Source organism: Kryptolebias marmoratus, linkage group LG3 (genome assembly GCF_001649575.2).
Source record: "Kryptolebias marmoratus isolate JLee-2015 linkage group LG3, ASM164957v2, whole genome shotgun sequence".
In the NCBI taxonomy this organism is placed as follows: domain Eukaryota; kingdom Metazoa; phylum Chordata; class Actinopteri; order Cyprinodontiformes; family Rivulidae; genus Kryptolebias; species Kryptolebias marmoratus.
Window position 1 is genome coordinate 9,609,921 of NC_051432.1, and position 20,369 is coordinate 9,630,289.

The 20,369-nt window shown below is 43.5% G+C and overlaps 1 protein-coding gene across 1 annotated transcript in view; it reads right to left on the bottom strand.

The window, feature by feature from the left end:
• doc2d (double C2-like domains, delta) overlaps nt 1-20,369 on the bottom strand; it is a 61,546-nt gene that overhangs the window by 34,520 nt on the left and 6,657 nt on the right. The window contains exons 5-8 of the mRNA XM_017408888.3: nt 15,734-15,843; nt 4,736-4,862; nt 4,563-4,619; nt 3,345-3,469 (exon numbers count right to left, since the gene is read on the bottom strand). Coding sequence (XP_017264377.1) covers nt 3,345-3,469; nt 4,563-4,619; nt 4,736-4,862; nt 15,734-15,843 — 419 coding nt within the window. The remainder of the gene's footprint in view (nt 1-3,344; nt 3,470-4,562; nt 4,620-4,735; nt 4,863-15,733; nt 15,844-20,369) is intronic.

Sequence of the window (20,369 nt, forward strand, 5' to 3'; positions counted from 1 at the left end):
ACCACTTCCTTGTTGCCGTGTGGATCAAGACCTGTACCCGAGACTCACCTAGCTCTCCTTCTCTTGCAGACCACTCCGGACACCGCCCACTGTATATAGTCTCACCCTGTAAATAAATTCACTTACCTTTACTTCCGTCTCCGTGTTTTGGTCTTGGTTTCGCTCTTCTGGACAGTACCTCCCGAGTTATGACAAAATGTAACAGGTTAATCTGATTCAAATGGAACAGTCACCTAAGACTGTATGAAGGGTGGGACAGAAGATGTGACAGCTCCATGAGTTGCTGGCAGGTCCCGTTCTTCATGGGAGAGGCTTAAACAGCCTCAAGCAGATCGGTTCCCTACCATCCACTCGCTTCTGCAGAGGTTCTCCAAATATTCTCAGCTGCAGCTTTGTTTCTAGCCGTTTCCGTTTGAAGTAAAGGTCGCTCTTTGCTTGAACCACTCATCCGCAGTGCTGTCTCTGCTTTCAGGCTTTAAATCACTGTTTAGCTAAGAGAGTTATTTAGCTCCCTTTTTAAACTTGGAAAAAAACAAAACAAAAAAAAACACTGGTGCTTATACCACTGTCTGAGAACACCGGTTTCATAAACGTAAGGCATGTAGACGACAGGAAACACCCCCCGTACTGACCACAGTCATTTCCCATTTCTGTGGTTTTCAGTACTGTAAAGCGGGCCAGGCTAGTTCCTGGCATCGGGGTTGGTCCAGACCACACAATCGATAGGAACAGTTTCAGTCCGTTTGAGGTTTTGTCCTCGACAGTCGACAGGATTCATCATCCCTAAACAGACAGAAGGGTTGAATTTTAAACATGTGGTTAATGTGAGCGGTTTTTGCATGAAGCCTTCACTGGTCGAATCAAACCAGCTCCCGTTCACCTTCAGAGTCAGGCTTATCAGGACACCTCGTTGAGTTTTCTACAAATGGTGGCGACTGTACAGCGGTGCGACTTTACGTCGTGTAAGAGGTGGGAGGGAATCGATAGCATTCCTTGACTTTTTGACTCGACAGATACAAATACACAGCCCTTTGCTGTTGCTGCTGCTACGTGTCGTGTTCTAAGCGACAAACGGGACCCTTTCACTGCAGGAACCCTTTCCAGAAACAACAATGTTTTGTGGGAGTCAGTCAGTCCCCCCCTCCCTGCCACCTCCTCTCCATTTCCAGGGGGAGAAATTGGTCAAAAAATAATCCTGTTCCCAAAGAGGCGTTCTTGTTATTCTGCTATTCTTCTCATATTACCCTGCCTTTCCTCAGTCGTCTCATGATTTATCTCCACTGTAGCTAAAAAAAAAGAAAAAAAGAAACAGACCCTTTTTTAATTGGGTTGCAGGTGTTATTGTTGGGAAACAACACTGAAACTCAGTCATTCATGCTTGCTGAAAAGATAGAGCACAATGCAAAGCTGAATGGGGGCAATAAACCAGAACATTTAGGCAATAAAACTTTCATCTCTGGTTGTTTAAAGCAACAAAGACAAAAAAAAACAACTACAACACATTAAGTAGAAACTTGTGACTTTAACTGATTTAAAGTGAACCCAGCCGAAGAGCTCCTACTCGTGTGGAGGGTCTGACTGTGAAGAAAAAGGACCAAATAAAACCATAATCTTCAATTATCTCACAGAGCTAACAATCTAAGGTACAAATAAAACATGCAAAAACCCTAAAGTGTTTTTTTTTTGGTTGGTTTTTTTTTACAGATTTTGCCTTTTTATGCCCAAAGTTGTCTTCGCTCTTGATAAAAACCCCTGACTGCTTAGATTTTAGCCGTTGGCTAAAACGTGCTTATTGCGAACTGAGTTTTTCCATACATGACGTAAAGTAATAGTTCAGATATTTTCAGATTGCTCCGTAGCAAGGTTATGGGAAATTAATATCTTACCCGCTGTAGATAGCTTTTTGAATGACCTCAGTTTGGAGAAGAACAGTTTAACTCTGACCAGAGCTAGTCCAAGAGCAAAGCCAAAGGTTAAAAATGATGCTAATCTACAACAAATTATTGCAGGTCGTGTCAGCGCTATTTTATAAACCTTTATAGTGGTTTAGAAAATAGCGCTTTATAGTTACATGGTATCCTTTAGATTTCCTTTTAGAAGTTAAAATAGCAGCAGCTCACTTTAAAACCTCCAGTTCACTTCAGATTATTTATACAGCGCCAATTCACAACAAGTCATCTGTGGGTAATATACAAAACAAAAAACAAACAAAAAAAAACAACAAAATAATAAAACAGTTCCAAACCACAAACCCAAAACAGATTCAGAGTTAAGTCACAATCAGTCAAATCCAATTATAATCTGATACATTCACATACAGTATATTTAAAATGCCAGCTCTAACTAAAGAAGCCAACAGATTACTCTGAAATGTGTTGGCAGTCAGTTCACACGAGCCGATCGTGTCCAGATTTGGCTCCATGTTTGACTGACTGCGACCGAGGCTGGCTCGGGTCTGTTCCATTTCCCACTTGCGGATTTTGTGTCTTAACCCCTCAAACACAGATTGTGTTGTTTTTATTTTTTATTTCTCCAAACTGAGGTTGTTCAAATAGCCAAGGACAACAAATAAGGCATAAAACAAACATCCTTTTTTTTTAAATGAGGTTTTTACTGTCCAGACCTTTTCCATCAACATACCAGATCTGACCCTGTGGAATAGAAGGCCTTGCATTTATTCTCCCATGCTTTATGTAACATTCGATTATTATATCTTTATCTGATTTGTGTTTATCACCATTTTATATTTAGCCACCATTTTAAAAGCTTTAACAAGTACTTGTTTATTTTATCTGGAAAGAGAGAGATAGGTGGTAAACATCCTGGAATGTGAGCAGCAGGGAAGGGGGAAGGAGAGACCTTTGACCTCCAGAGAAGGAAGGCAGTGACCCACCCTCTGGAGGAAGGGGGGTCAAGTAGTAAAAACCAGACCAACATCTTTTGTCTCTTCAGACAATCCTGGGGTGATGGCTTGACTAGTTTTCAAGGTGATCTGTTCTCATTCCCACTGATTGTCTCCCAGATGCATCTGGTTTTATGACTATGAATATTGACTAATGGCGTTTGAATAAATGTGTTAACGTCTCCTGAAGTTTTTTCCCAACAACCAACCCGGGGAGGTAAAGGTAGTTCAGCTCAACAACCTGCAGTCTTAGAGGCCATGACACAGCTCGCCTTCTGTCAGTATGTCTTAAATGGCAGCTAATGGGTAAAATATCTGTAGAGTTATGGTTATGACCTCATCCTGATCAGACCACCTTCCTGCTGAACTCTGCCGAGGCCACAGCGACTCCAAGAGTCTCCCCAGGTTTCCGGGGCGTCTGCGAACATGCCATGTGACTTACATTTTGACAAAGGGGTCCGAGTAGCCGTTGGAGTCCATGGCGGCCAGGTGGGCGCAGCGGACGATCCCAACCAGCAGGCAGCCCTTCTCCGTGTTGTAGCACAGCGACACCAGGATGCGACCGCGCTGCGGGCCAACGGGGAGAAAAAAACAAAAAAGAAGCAACCCGACATTTTCATATTAGCGATTCGTTGGGAGATTTTTTTTTTTTTTACTCTTTAATGCATCACTGAAGGTTTCAAATTAAAGTTGATAATTGCAGTTTTTATCTGAGTCGGGCAAAATGGCTTCTTCTCTTCGGTTAATTTAAAGGGTGAGCCAGAAACAGAATTTAATCGGAGACCAGAGGCTATTAGCTTTTGACTTAGATTTAAAAAAAAAAAAAAGACATCAGAGGACTGAAACACTGAAGTGGCAGCACTGGTGCCATTTACACACAGCTGATAAGAGGCGTTTCACCGCTCGTCAGACAATCAGTGTTCATGCCTCAGGCACGGATTCAAAATATGTAATTATTATTGCCCACCTGTCATGGCGGCAGGCTGTCATGTGTTTGCCTGAGCCTGTGTAGGCCTGTGTTTATTTGCTGTCTGTTAGCAAAATATTTCATGAACTATTGGGCGAATACTGATGAAACTCTCAGCAGATAATCACTGAATATGCCTCCACAGCTGATTAACTTCTGGAGTAGGTTTAATTCAAAATGGCTACCATAGCTGATCAATCTTACCAAACACAAACAGGGTTATAACACAGTCAATATTATATCTATTGAGCTCAAATTTGGTGTGGTAATAGCTGGGACCCATCCCCAGTACATACTTTGAGCACTAATGCATCACGCAAGATATTAGTTTAAAACATTAGCGTTGACCGAATAAGTCAACTCTGTCTGCGAGCAAAATATCTCACGAGTCGCTGAACGAATTTGAACGAAACTCTTAGTTAGTGTTCACTGAATGAACTGATTAACTTTTGAAGTCAAGATGGCTGCCACAGCCAATCCACCTTAGCCTCAACTCTGTTTTACAGATAGTGAGCTAAAATTTGTTGTGGTAGTAGTGGAGTGTGATCTCCAACACGACACGTAGGAAAGATAGATAAGAAAATACACGTAGATGAGTGATCAGAAATAATCCTTATTTTTAAACCTTAATTGAATGGTTTTACTTTAAAAGCCTAACATAAAAGAGATGCTGAAAGTCGAAGGCGGTCTTACCTCCTCCTCTGCTACAAGTGCTCCCTGTTCCACCAACTGATTGTTAGTTTCTTTGTTCTGAAACAAAGTCAGACAAGGAGACAGGTGAGCATTTTTATTCCCCCACATACACGCACACACACACACACACGAGAACACCTGGGAGTGTTTGTACAGTCGCAGGGAGCCCATACCTGCGCGATTCTCTCCAAGCCCATATTGTACCGCTTGCTCTCGCCCTCCTTCAGCTTCTTCAGAGCCACTCTCACCTCCCCGATGAATTCATTTCGCCCAAGTCTGTCCATGTCACACACACACAGCCTGCACTCATAAACACACACACACACACACACACACACACACACACAGAAGAGAAAGACGAGCAGGTGAATCAGTGAAGTTGGTGTTTTTCTGCTCATTGCTCTGAAGCCTTTAAAGGTGCGTCTGAACAGCCCCCCGTGAACGATCCGGAGCTGTGATTGCTGAGGAGCAGGAAGTGCTTTTTAGAACGTTTCAGTCATTTCCCAGTCGGCTTTTATTCCACCCGCTTCTAATTTATTATAATTGAAAGATTGTAAGAGGGCAGAGGAATTTGTTTCAATCAAGCAATCAGACTTTCGTTGTTGCGTTCCCACGAGCTGAAGGGCAACCTGACCTTACAAAATACCTGTTTAAGGAAAGGTGGCTTAAGTAATTTTTTTAAACAATTTTTTCATTAAGCAATCAGCCAAGGTTAGCTGCCTTTTTTTGCCGCTAAATGACACATCCTGTATGGACTCCTCTTCACCCGGCGTACGCACCGAGAAGCTTTTTTAGTCAGGCAACTTACAGCGTGTGAAAGTTTTATTAGTTTAGCGTCTACAGCAGCGGCGTCCAGTCCTGGTCCTGGGGGGCGGGGGGGGGGNCTCAGACACTGTGTGGAGCTACAAACACACACCAGATCAATGAGGTGCCGAAGTGTGACTCAGAGGAGTACGGTTTATCCCATGAAGGTTAACATTATTGTTTCTCTGGTAGTCTTTGGCCTCGTCCATACGTAGCTGGATATCTGGTAAACCGAATAGTTTTTTTTTTTTTTTTTTTTTATGTGATTTGGCTATTCATTCACACAAAACCTCCGTTTAATAGCACTAAAAACGACTGATGATGAAACCTCTGGCCAAAGTGAAGATTTTTTATTTGCACGTAGATGTTGGTAACCAGAAATTTTAAAAGTCTGCGCATTATAGTCTGCAACAAATAATGCAGCGCTGACATCACATATGTGACGATTGTTATTGTTTGACCATTCAGCAAAGGGAAAATGTCTGCTATCAGAGAGCTGCGGATTTTTAGCTTGGTTCAGATGCTTTTTGCCTGCTTGTTTTTACAAACCCAACTGCTACAATATGTGGAACTGCGAAGGAGAAGGAGCGCTTGGAGGGCAGCGGTTTTACACCGGCTGTCCCTCTCGATACGGAGACACAATGCCGTCGCTGGTTTTGGATCAGCGATCATAAATGACGATGGTTTAAACATGCCCCCCTTTGGGTTTGGCATGTTTAAAACAACGCTCAGTGGTGAAATTCAGCGGGTTCATGTGGATGAACACTTGTTTTAAACCGATCCCAGGTGGATGGAATCATTTCTTCAAACGATGTGGAGGAGATATTCGGTTTTATAAAGACCCAGCTACGTGTGGACTACGCCTAAAACATGCAGGATAGAGGCCCTCCAGGACCAGGATTGGACACCACTGCTCTACAGGCTCTGATCTCACCCTCATCCCTTCCCGTCCCACTCCCTGGACACGTCAGAGACTCTCTCTCTCTCACTGCCGTGGTGAAAGTGAAAGTGTCTCTGACATCAGAGCCCACGGGTGGCTGCTGCGGCGGTGACGGAGGAGCTAAAAAGAAACAAGCAGCAGCAGCTGCAGGGACAATGTGGCTTTACAGCGGGAAGAAGCAGAGAGGTTTGCATCTTAAACATGACTCCCAGATCAGTCGGGCTGTCTTGACAGGTCATGCAGAGTGGGAGATCCCGGGTGAAGCAGAAGCAGCTTGGTGTGTTTGCAGGTTGATAAATCCTGTTTTGGTTGGTGCTGTACTGGGCTTTGCGAATCTGCCCACACATGTTCCAACCTCAACATCACATTCAAGAAATCCTGCATCACTTGTGGCAGCACATGAGCAACCTTCCTTAAATACATCTTTGAAAAGAATGAAACGAGCAACCTTTGAATGAATGCACATCAGTTTGAAGGTTTAAAGAAAAAAAAATGTTGCAGGATTTCTTGACTCTTGGAGTACGTGTTAGGGATGACTCTTTGCTACAACCACACCAAATCTGAGGTCTAGAAAACCAACTGATTTATAGACTTTTTAGGTGTTTTCTGAAGCAGGTTGACTCTAAAGGTTAATCAACGGTAGATATTCAGCCGATGGCTACTTTCTGGGGAGTTTCATTAGAATCTCAAAAGTGACAACAAGCCGACAGAAGAATACACAGAGGCAGTTACATGACTGCCATGTGTTAAATATTCGGGACATAAATATTATTTTTTGGGGGCATTTTTCGAAATTATGCTGTCTGACAGCATGGCCAAACACAGAACAGAAAATGCACATATATTATATGTACACATATGATTGGAGTTTGACTCAGTCCTGTGCTGAGCTCCAGTGAAGTAGCCCTAATTCTTCCACTTAGAGACCCCTTGAACTCGTCATCCTCTTTGAAGTAGCCCAAGGAAAATTTAGAGCAATTTTCTGGAAACCCGAAATGACAAGTCATTTGTGCATTTTCAGATAAACGAGCCTCGCAACGAATGCCACAATTCGAAGACATGACAGCTCATGCAGATTATGTTGTGCGCTTGTTCGTTTGTAGGCATTTCATTCTTTAGACATAAAAACCATTTACATTTTTTAAACCTAACTAGGTATTTTGTTTTTGTAAAACCTGCTGCTGTAAAGTTGGCAAAACTGACTTTTCACAGAGTTTGTCCTCGACCAAAAGTAGTGTTTGACAGAATACTTTTGGAACACAAGTACACCAACTAAAACATGTCCAATAAATCTTTTTTTTTTACTGCATGTAGACAGTATACCGATGACTCCGAAGGCTACAATTGCCACAGTAACTATCACCAGGTGGACCAGAGAGGAAGGTAACCCCGCAACACCTCCGTATTCCACTGCATCCCACAGGATGCTTTAGAAACCAGGACTTGAATTATTAGACTAGTTTATTCATTTTTAACTGATGAGTGAGCAGCCAGGTGCCTTGGAAACACTTAGATTTATGCAGGTTGTTGCTGTTGCTTTCAGAGCCTCCGTTAAAAGGTTTCATTCAGTTCCGAATGAAACCAGAGCTAAAGTCTCTCCACAACAACGACAACATGGGACTAAATGCTGATTAAAAGGATTCAAATTGCTCTCAAAGACCTGCGAGATTTCTAGCCAGTGTAAGAATGATGCCACTTTAAAACAGAAAAAGAGAAAGACAGTTTTGTGGAAGACAAAGTCAGTTGTCTCGGGAGACAACAGGAGACAGATCAGAGCCATCTGCCTGCCTGCCATAAGAAGAGTCCCTTCATCTAAAGATAAAACAGGCAGATACAGCTGTTTCTGAATAAAGAGGCGAAGTAGGTGCTTAGAACATGTAGAGAATGCAACACGACAATGCCATTTTTTTGTCAGTTGATTTGTTGTTTTTACTTTTTTCCTCCAATAAATTAATAAATAAATAAAATGCCAGATGATCATAAGACCATCTTATGATGAGAAATAACAGAGTTTAGGCTGTTTTAGTCAAACCATGAGAAGAATGTTATAGATGATGTCACGCAATATCGCAATGTCTCATGTAATCTATTAGTGCTGAGAGTATGTGTTACAAATGACTCCAAGCAACTACCACACTACGTTTTAGCTCAATATCTGTAAAACTGACAAAGTTATAGACATTTTGGTGTTGGGCAAGGTCAATTAGCTGTGGCAGCCATCTTGGCTTGGATAGACTCAAAAAAGTAATTAGTTGTAGATGTACATCCAAGGATTACTTTCTGTGAGTTTCATTAAAATATGTTCAGTGGTTTTATGAGATATTTTGCTTACATGACAGAAACATAAACAGTCACAGGCAAAAACATTATCGCCCACCTTTCACCTTTCAGCGACGTACTTTTAATGTCCTCCCTGCTTGGTATGAACAGTTGGATCTTCGTCAAACGGTGGTGTTCTTCCAAAATGTTTCTTATTTAAATCACGAGCAAACCCCCACCGACACTCATGAGGAGGATTTAATCAACGACTCCACATTAGATCAGCACCACGGGTTGAACAAACATTAGCATCTGTTGGGCCTTTAAAGGAAACTGAAAAATGTGGGAGAACCGGAAGAGTTTACCAGAAAGCCAAGGGAGAGTTTTTCCACATAAAAAAAATAAAGGGCCAAAACTTTACAGACAGCCGGTGTCACATTTCACAGCTACCTTGGTCTCATCGCAGACACCCTGCGTGTATGACAGAGCAAAAAAGGAAATAAATCATCTGACAGCCGTGGTCATGAGTCAGAGCTATTCCGAAGCCTCTGCTAGAGATACTCATCAGTTATGACTAAAAGGCTGGAACCAGCACGTCAAACGTCCAACCGTCGGTGGAAAAAAAAAATGCATGGAAGCTGAGACGGTGTGTGTGAGTGAAGACAGAATGACGATCGTGTTTTCAGTTCATTTTACAGAGGCAGCGTTGGAGCAGCTCCGAGGGAGATATCGATTCGGTCGTCTCCTGTTGGATTTTCAAAGGGAGAAAAATACGAAAAATGGAGGAGAACCAGCGTCTGGACTGATAAGTGTGGAAGTTCAGACGATAAAGCCGTCATTGCTGCTGTTAAATACGGCTCAGTGTAACTGTATTTTGGGTAGAAAGACTCAGAGCCATAGATACCTTGGCGGTAAAATGCGGCCAGTTCAAATGAGATTGTTTCCTGTGGCTTTGAAAGGGACGCGGGTTGTGTTTATCTGAGGAGCTCGAACTGAGCAAAGCTAAGAATGGCGACAACAAACAACCTTTCTAACAGGTTGCCGAAGAAGCTTTAGGGCAAATCTTTGATGCTTTATGGATAACAGACAGACAAAAAAGTCACGATAACACCTAAGGAGTGGCACATTGGGATGATGGTTCCCGTTTTCATAAAGGAGGACCGGATGGTGGTTCCAGTTACTGATGGATCACACTTCTCAGCCTCAGTGTACTCCAGGGTGTTGGAAGGGAGGCTCTGACCGACTGTGAGATGGGTGGGTGTGGGTGCTGCAGAAGAATGGGGTGCCCTGTCCCTGTAAAACCAAGGGAAGGGTTGTGTCCACGTCCTCGGTCCAAAGTGGAACTCATTCCCAGTGCAGTGTGGACAAGTCGGGACTTCGAACCATGGAATGACGGCGTTGCTCCACCCAGGTCTCAGCATTCAAAGAGACTGAGAAAAAAACTTTCTACCACTGCACAGATGTTGTCTTTTGTTTATTTATTTGTTTGTTTGTTAACTTATGAAAGGGAATGTTTTGAAGATATGCCTAAATCAGATGTTTATTAAAAGAGAGCATCAACTTCACAAGGCTTTGAAAATGATCTTGATTTAAAAAAAAAAAAACGTGAACAGCAGCATCTTTGGTGCAAATTCATATTTTGATATTTTGCAAACCGCACATTCATCCGCCATCTGTTCGCCTTCTCGACGAAGCGTAAAACCCACCACCGTGCACGTGAGAACAGAGGACACAAGCGAGCAGATGTGAACAGGTTACAAATAATGCACCACGATACAATGAATGACACGTGACTTTATCTCCAAACATTTAACAACTTTTTCTACAATATAAAGTTGTGTGGTTATGGGATGCCATCAGATGCAGAACAACACTGCTGTCCTTCCAATACAGTCAAAGCTAAGGGCACAGAAGAAGTACATTTGAACTAATGTACCTTCCAGGGTTGAATATTGGACCTCAAAGGTAATTTTGTTTACCTTTATGAGGGCCTGAAAGGTACATTTATGTTCCCATATAACAAAAGGTGCATATATGTACTGAGTATTCTAAATGTTAGGGTACTATGTCAGGAGACCATTTGTTTTTGAAGAAAAAGAAAATCAAATTATTCATTTCAAGGTTTTTATTGAAAACTGGCTTTGGAACAAAGGATCAGGTGTTCAGATCCTGCTTAGGGAAACATTGGTACATAATGAATGAAAGACAGAAATGATCCCTCTTTGGCTCAGATGTCACCTTGATCAAGAAGAATCATGTCAGATGTTGGAAAAACTGGGCAATTAGAACTATTCCTGTTGGAGCCATTTTTAAACGCCCCTTTTTGTTCTGGTAATCTAGGGTACAGGACTGCCACCTCCAAACACAGGCCCCCACTGTTGAGGATACAAGAGCAGTACCTTTGAAGGTACCCCTCTAGTGACTAGCCTTTGTACTCCTGAAGGTACAATGGGGGTACTTTTTTTTGACAGTGTGGTTTAATATCCTAACAAAACCCCACTGTTTTGTTTCAGCTCATACTACTGAACTAAAAAACAAGCAGCTCGATAACAAAGATTAGTTCACACGTTGTAGAAGAACGTTGTGGCAGCAAAGTGCTACTTTACATCTCGAATGAACCTTCAGCAGCCCCACCAGTAGAGCGCCGCCACAGGTCGCCCTTCACGCTCCGCAGTGCAGGCCACACATGCGCCCGCCATCTGTTCGCCTTCTTGATGAGGCACGAGCAGATGACGGCCTGACTTTTTAAGGTCTCCTCTTTTCGGACCAATCAGATAACTGGACAGATTTCCATTGGAAGGACTCATATCCGTATCCTCCCAGCAGGTCTCCTCTAACTTCTTGCTGGTCGACCCTCAGCAGTGGGAGGGACTTGTCTCGAAAGCCTGATTTAATCACTTAGATGTGTCTGCGACTTGAAACTCTGGAAACCCTTTTATGTGGAGTTTGGTTCGAGGTGCAAAGTAAATGGTGAAATAAAATATTTTCTACCTGACATAGATCGTCACCACCAGGACTGACCTAAAGAAAATCAAATCCATCATCCAATATCTGACTTCTCAATCAAATATCCCCCCGATAACCTGAACACTTTAGTTCTTGATTCCAACTCGAGGCATCAGGTATCCAATGAGCCTTGCCCTCCATTCAGTCCTAACTCAGGTCCTAGATTTGTTCCCATACCCAAGGACAGTCGAGCTTATTACCAAGCCAGACATGGGGATGATGAGACAGAGGGGAAAAATTGAGCGAATATAGGCCAGACCTGGTGGTGACATCATATTTGTTCTCCTTTAACACACACACACACCCACAGAGATAAAAACGTTGATACCCACCTCTCATCGCAGCACATCCACAAGTTCCATCTCGCCGCTGTTATTGGCAGCCTGATAATAGTTTTAGTGATATATTGTGAGTCACAGGAACTCTTTAACTCTTCCCACTGGCTATTCTCCAGGGTATGCATTAGCACTTGACTCTCAAAAGGTACTTTTTTTTTTTTTATTTGCGCATTAAGTGGTCAGAATCGTCACAATTATTTGAAATTTGCCCTAAAGCAGAGTCGCAACGTAGCAACTGGAAACTGTTCTACATCTAAACTATCAGGGTAGAACAGAAATAAACCAATGTCAATGAATTTCAATGGGTTAAAAGATCTACCTTGCATTTTCTCGTGCCTAAAGTTTTTTGTTTTTTTTTTACATATATATACAAAATCAGTTAAAAGAAGCAGACGTTCATCAGAAATCAAAATGACTTCTGAGTTCCTTCAAATGGTTTTTAAACAATTATGACTTGGAGCCACATAAACAGAATGCATATTTCATCAAGATGATTCAGTGCATTCCAGTTCATAAGACTTCTTTTTTAACCAGAGACTAGAAGACCTCGGGCAGCGCTGCTGCAGCAATTAAAGGATTAGCTGCTATGAGGCCAAGCGTGAAGACGTGATAGAAGACATTAGTTATTGGTTTACTCGTCCGTTTCATTTTTAATAACAAAACCAACCTCCAGTGGCTCTTAAGAGATAAAGTAAGCACTCTCAGGCCTAAAGTCTTTGAATACAGATGATAAAAAAAGAGCGCTGTTGGAACTTTAATGGTGTTTTTTTTCCTTCTTGTTTTTTTATTTCCAGTCTTTTCATTACTGTCTTCTCCTAAGCTGTCTCTCTTTGTGTTTTTTTTTCCCCTCAGAACGACGGTTTTATATAATCATTCTTAATGCAATTGAATTAAATAAATGAATAAATGTCCCACCCCCGTCTCGCTCAATGTTACACATGACGCAACTCCTTCTCCAGGGTTTGTCCACCCCTACAAAGAGCAGGGAGGTCTCCAACGGTCCTGGCTGCACTTCAGCTTTTATCCCGTCTCTGATGAGGATTTATGTAGCAAACAGTACAAACGACTACAACAAAGTACCTATCAGATACTATTTAAAGCTGGTATTTGTTAAAAAGAAATGTATGCACTTCTACTATTTACATCCAGTAACTATAAATTTGTACATGGGTGCTATACTCTGCAGATATTTACAAATCCTACCAGGTTAAAATGTTCACTTGCCAAACCCAGGTTGACACAGCGCATGCTGTGAAGCAGTCACATACACTGTAACATAATTATATTGGTCAAATACATGGGTGTTACACACCCACAATTACACACACTGGAACTTACATTCAAATGGAGCACTGTGAGCCATTTTCGGAAAGCTTTAAGAACAATGAAGACCAAGAGTTTATTTTTACACTCTTGTAAGATGAAGCTTTTTTTTGATCTCATTAATATTTTACATTAATACTCGTTTGTCCAGAGCTCGTTGCAATTCCTACCGGACTGTCACCCACCACACTAAACTTAGGTTACCACAGTGATTACTCGTCGCTGCTGGATGCACAGGGCTCTTCTGGACAAACGCGAGTGAGCGGATGTGCTGAAGTTTCACAGATAAATCCTGTTTGAAGGATCCATCAACTCTGCGAGGTTTCCTTTTGTAGTTTTTCCATGAGCAGAAAACAGAAACGTCATGAGCGAGATCTTAAACTCCCTTTGGAGTCCTAGTGTTACTCTAACAATAGGTTACTACAAGAGGATTGCTCATGTATTAACCTACCCATCACTTGCAATAAGATGGAAATTGTTGCCTCGGCTCTCTGTGACAGGCCTTGCTCGCCAACCCCAGCTCCAGACAGGAGGCTGCAGGAGCCCGAGGCGGCCACAGTGGTCGAGTTCATTGCAAACGCCAAATGTGAAAAACACTTGGACTGTTACGAAAAAATCTGCATTTTAGCAAACTCTGCAACGAGCTGTGTTTTACAGCAAATTCCACTTTTAAGCGTCTGAAACCTACGAGCGTTCGTAGGTTTCAACTCACCGTTTAGCTGACCACCACATCGTTTTACTCTTGGGTCACTCTCACACCTCCAGCTGCACCGTTTTTTAGGGGATAGTGAAGTTAGCAAAGAAGCAAAACAATATACCCAGCTGTACGGTATCTGCAGTCTGACTGTTTGCAGTTGAGGAGCCAGGCTGGATATGGTTCATTCATTCAGTATTTACATGCACAGTTTTCAGCCTTTTTGCATTTACTTAGAGCGGTCATGAACTCCGTTAATGGAGATTAATGATCCTAAAAGAAAAGCATTACAACTGCACAGCCCTTATTCTGAGATGACATCCTATATGTCTCACTTTTCCATTAAACTCTGAACTGCCTCGTCTTTCAGGCGGGTCTGGATCTTTGTGCACAAAGCACGGGGATCAAAGAGGACAGCAGCCCTGCCTCGGCGTCTGTCAGGACCAGTGGAGCAATGTGCTTCAGGGTGCAACGCGGCGAGTAAACATTACTCCGGAGAACCCTTTTAATTCCCACTTCCTCGTGCAGCGTTTCTGAGGAGCGATGAGATAAAAAAAAGATAAAAAAGTCTCTTCATCAGCCGAGGTTCTGCGCTGGTGAAAAAACCATCCAGCGAGAGCTCCAGCACACATTTCCTCCTGTCTCTTTTCATGTCTGTCGCCCGCTTTCTTCATCCTCCCCTGCTGTCAGCGAGCGCGTCGTTCACCCCGACTCACTGGTGGTCCTCCTATTTCTCTAACTATCCTCATTCAATCATTTTTTGGCTCTTGTTTGGTTAAGCTCCTTCCGAGCAGCCTCCCCTTTTTAACTCAGCTAAGTAAATTACCTCATTTATCACTTTCCTTCGTAATACTCTGCCAGTCTCTTCCCTTGTTCCATTGACCCTTGGACTCATTCCACGCCAAGATTTGATTTTGGCCTCGCCAGTCCGCTCTTCTGTTGTCCTTTATTGGCTCTCAACATCATTCCCAATTTTCCTTTTGGATCTTTTTTTCTTTTTTCTTTTGATCTTGGCAGCCAGCTTCGTGTTTCTTCAACTCTTGCTCTTTCTATTCCTGATTTTGGCAACTCGCAGCCTCCGCCCCGGATTGTGACGGTGTCCTTGAGCAGGGGTCAGGTGGGTTTTCTTCTCTCCTCAATCTCATGTGCTGCTCGGGGGCGTGTGCGGTTGGCGGGAGTTTTGGATGTGTTTTGTTAGCGTACGGAGGAGGGGCCAGTAATTGCCCTTGACATACACGCAGGAGGACAGGCACACACCTGAACGCCTACATCTGTGTGTGTGCAGCCGGAATGAGATCCATGTGTGTGTGTGTGTGTGTGTGTGTGTGCGCCTTTAGGTACACACCGGCTTCGTCTTTCCTCAGGACAAACATCCAACCCTGTTATGAGTCCTCTTAGTAAACTGACACTGATTGAATTTAGCGCGCACGTCCACAAACATGAACGCACGTGTGACTCCGTCTCTGAACCAACATGCAGGACGACACAAGTGCCTAGAAGGCTTTTTTTGGGGGGCCAAAATGGCAACGTTTGACCTCAATCACACCCCGAGGAGTGCATTGTGGGGCGTCCGGGAGCGGAGACTCGTGGCGCAGCTCACACCTGAGCAGCAAGTAGAGCAGCCGGCCCGGCCTGCCTGGCTTTATTAATGAATTGCAGCGTGCGGAGCCGGAGAAGCCCATTGGGAAGCTCACCGGAGAGTTGGGATATATGGATTTCCATCGCAAAGCGAGCTGCTCTTTTGGCTGCCTGGGGAAAGGTGTTAATGGCTGGACGGGAAAAGAAAATTCGCAGCTTAGAACCCTACCTGAGCGTCTTTGTGGACATGTCAGCTCCTGTGATGCCGTGATACACCAGCGTTTCATTCCACACCGGATTCAGCGTGTTCTTCAGGGTTTTCGTGCGAAGCTTGTTTGCCTGCGGAGTCGAAAAGAGACGCGGAAGTCAAAAAACATGGGAAAGATATAAGGAATAAAAGACGAGAGTAGTAATTAAGAACAAGGAGACTGCACTAAGTAAAGAAAAATACAAATATAAGAAAATACACCAAAGATGGACGACAGAATACTGATTTCTGATAGAGAGCAGGGGACCATCGTCTGTCTTTGTCCATAATCGCTCACATCTGCTGGTACACTGAGAGGACATAGGTTTTCCCTCGCCCCCCCCAGCATGATAAGAGAGTGTACAATCAGCCAGACCTCCACAACTGTACAGTGTGTTTGAAATACAGTACAGAGTGGCAGACATTTGCTTCAAATCCATTCAGCATTTGAGCTTTTTCTTATTCGCTTCTGCTACAATATTTATCGTCCGCCACCATGATGGGGTTTTTTTGGGGTGGAACTCTACAAATGATTAACTTTCTGGACTCAACCCAATTCAAGATGGCCACTACAGCCAACTGGCCTTAGCAAACACAAAAACAGCAACAACTTGGTCGGTTTCTCAGTTAATGAGCTAAAACTTGGTGTGGTGGTAGCTGATACTGATCTCTAACAGAGGAACACACTGTGCAGCATCTTTGCTGAACACCTTAGTATTAGCTATTCAAATCAGCTCTGTTTGTTAGCAAAATATCTCTAGAACTGGTCAGTTTTAAATGAAACTCTGAAAGGAATTATTGTCTGTACATCTGGAACTGATTAAACTTTGGTGTCCACTCAGTTTAGGATGGCTGCCATAGCTAACTGCTCTAACTCAGTCAATTTTTTTTTTACAAATATTGAGCTAGAATTTGGTGTGGTAGTAGCTGAGAGCTAACAGATCACTAGAAATCTTTGTTTAAAAACTTTGGCATGCAAGGCGGCATGCAATACACATTCCTTTCAGAAATGCCACTTTTTAATCATATCAAAATCACATTTTTAAATGTTAGTTTTATTACAGTGAAATTGTATTTTTTCTTAAGGTTACATCAGCTGAAGGATCTCTATTTTCAGTTGATACAACTAATGCATCAATTCATTTATTTTTTTTTTTAATTGCAATGACCGTTTTTATCCATTTACCAAAGCGTTTAAACATTGCGCGGCTGCTGACAGAACGAAGTGGGGGGCTCTTCTACTGTACACAGTGAAAATGTATGAAGCAAAGTGTTTGTGTGCTCTCCTTCCCGAGCGTGACTCCTGTTCGTGCCTGGCTCTTTGAGGACACGAAGCGCCGCAGCCTCGTTTCTTCTCCTCCCTGCCGCTGTCAGCCTCGTGCCACAGCGCCTCGGGGCCAGATGCTGAACCCTGCCTGACATCTTTTTTCTCTCAGCCTGTTTTCGTCCCTGCTGCCCATTGTTCTGTAACTGCTGCTGCCCTACCCCACGCCAACTTCCTCCCTCCTCTCCCATCTCTGTTCCCCCCTTTCTTCATTATCCTCTCTTTCTCTTTCCTGCTGGAAACTTCTTCCTTATCAATTAGACTCAGACACACAGAGCTCAGTCCATCACTGGGGCAAGCATTTGTTTTTTTTTATTCGTATCATTTGTCTGACTGATTAGCATGAGGCAGAACCTCGGCACAAGCAGTGTCACGACTTCCCACGGCACGGTTTTCTTAAAGGTCCTCGCTCTTTTTATGAACGAGCTGGTGTTTCAGCACACATCTTAGCATATGGTCCATCTGTGAGCACTTAAAACACCCGTTCCCTGTCGTCGCCCTCGCTGCATTCATTCTCCCTCTGGTTTGCATCTGTTTGTAAATGTTTAATCTCCAGCCCTCCATCTGTCCATCACACTTTTCTTCCTTTCTCTCCATCTGTCTGCAGGATTCCTTTTCTTTCCTCTCTCTGTTTTACTTATCTCACAGTCCCTCTTAGTCAGTCCTTCCTTCCCAGAGCTGTGATGAGCAGAATCTGGCTGTGAGCGAATCGTCCACGGGACTCAGCTCGGACATGAAAATAACCAGAGGCTCCAAGAACTATCAGCTCAGTGTTTGTTTGAGGGAAGGAGAGAGGCAGCGATCAAGAAGACGAGAAGAGGAGGAGGAGGGAGGGGGCTTCTTGTATGTGGCTGTGACTAAATCCTTAGCATGTGTCTGCATACACACAAGGTCATCCGCCGCGTGTGTTGCAGTGTGTGTTGTACATCACGCAGACGGCAGGCTCGACTGTGTCCCGATGGCAGATGGGAGAGGAGAGGGGGAAAAGCACGCGGGTCAGAGGACATGTTGTGCGCCTCGAAAATGTCTCGAGACCGTTTGGGCGGCCCGGATTAGTCAGCGCAAAGTGCGCACGCAGAGTGGACGTGAGAGTGTGTGTGTGTGTCCGTCATCTGCACTTCTCAAATGACGTAACACACGCACGCATGCACACACACACACGTCTGGAGACTATTTAGCAAACAGGAGCACTTAGCTACTCATTGATGCTTTCTTAGCACCCTCCCCACAACCACCACTACCACCTTTACCACCCCGCCTACCCCTCACATCAACACTTGCCTGTTGACGTGAGCCGTGTAACAATCCTCCCTGTTTCCATGACAACCACCTGCTGCTGTCTTCCCCTCGTGTGTCTCCCTCTCCCTTCCTCTCCTCCCTCTCAGTTACCCCACCACCACCACCACACACAAACACACGCCCCTCCTCCCCCCACCCCACCCCCTCTATACACTGTTGGTATTTCAAGGTCAGAGAGGGGCAGAGGCAGATAGTGCGATAGAGACGGATATCAGGGTGGAAAGTGGGGGAGAGGAGACTGATAACAGCGGGAGAAGAGGTGGACAGTGGAAGGCTAAATTTAAATGGGGTTTTTTTGTTGTTTTTTTTAACATTCACACCTTAGTTCACCTCCCACACACACACACGGCTCATAACCCTTTTCTGCGTCGGCCTCGAGCCGAAATGGCCGACAACAGGTTGATTTCTGCCGCAGCCATGGGAGTGGGGCCCCACCGCCGCCGCCGCCGCCGCCGCCGCCACGGCTCCGGCTCCGGCTTCTGCTGCTGTTGTTGTTGTTGTTGTTGTGGGGAGCCTTATCTTTCCCCCCTGTTTGAGCTGAAAATGAGACAAGAGCGGGGCAGCCGACCAGAACGTGTTTGGGCTCGATAAGGCAGAGGAGGACTGGATGAGCCGCAATAAGCAGCGTCCAAGTGAATTGCTGCACAGCTCCAGGAGGCACAGTAAATTAGCTGGCTGCCATGTGTCTACCCCCCCAAAAAAGGTGTTATGACCCTTTTATGATGTCAGGTAAGCAAAAATCAATGGAGGTGAGAGTTTCATTTACGAGGTCTAAACACTTGTAAAATTTTATGGTTCCCTTTTGTCTTTATGTATAATTCATCACTTTTTAGCAGCAATTACTTTTTCTTTCCCCTCCAGCTTTAATTATAAACAGGCCTGTAATAATCATCTATTAATTATGTCAAAGCATCTATTTGGGATCATTAAAATGAGAAAACCAAAAGGGTGAAACAAACACAAGTGCCAAACTGTATTTAAGCTGACTGAGTGGATGTCTTTTTGATTGCATCGCCTCATCTGTCTTGTTTCAATCTTAAAGGGATAGTTCAGAGCTTTTCAAGTGAGGAAAGGTTAGGGAGAATAAATACCTTACCTGTGGCTCTTGAAATGACCTCAGTTAGGAGAAATAAACTTTTATTCTAAACAGACTGATGAGCTAATGGCTAGTCTGAGTGGAGCCAAGACCAAAGTAGTAGTAGTAGATTTTATGAAGCTTTACGACTCTGACAATTTTACACTGTATAGTTATTTACATGTGTAAAGTACAGCTGGCAGCAATGTAAAGGTTAATGAAATATAATTTGAATGAACTAATATCACATTTTTGAGACTGAAGTTGGCAAATATCTACTAGGCAGTAGTTTTTGAATATTTGAAGTCTAGTCAAATCTTGCAAATTTAAGGAATTAATGGGTCCTTTACCGTTTCTTTCTTCTTTGTTTGTTTTTTTAAACAATACCTGACAAAGCAAACAAACAAACAAACAAAAAACTCAGAGTGTCCACCATCATAGCTTATCCTGAAAGAAACAGAAAGTGAAAGTAGAAACTATGGTCACGGGTGAGCTCAGTCTTACTGTATATGTGTACGCCACACATTGTTGGACTAGACCAGTGATGATGACGGAATATCAAGATTCTCAGAATCCTCAAAATTTGCAGCACAGATCTCAGTCCCCAAAGCCTCTTTTTCATTAAAGGTTTTTCAAATGCATATCTTGGGGTGAGTGAACTTTAATTCACCAGACGTCTTTGCCCCAACTGTGAGGACATGGTCATTTTTAAAGCAAACCCATGAAACATGAAACGGAAAACGGGCAACGGTACTGAATGATAAAGTGAGCGCTGAGATTAGCGCTCATTTAAACGGCTTTCTCTGCTTTTAAACAGTTTGTTTTTTGTGTTGACACTTGTGGTATTATGACTGAAGTGGGGAGAGAGGACAAAATTGGCAGTTGGGTGGTGATGAAATAATCAAACAAAAATCAAATAA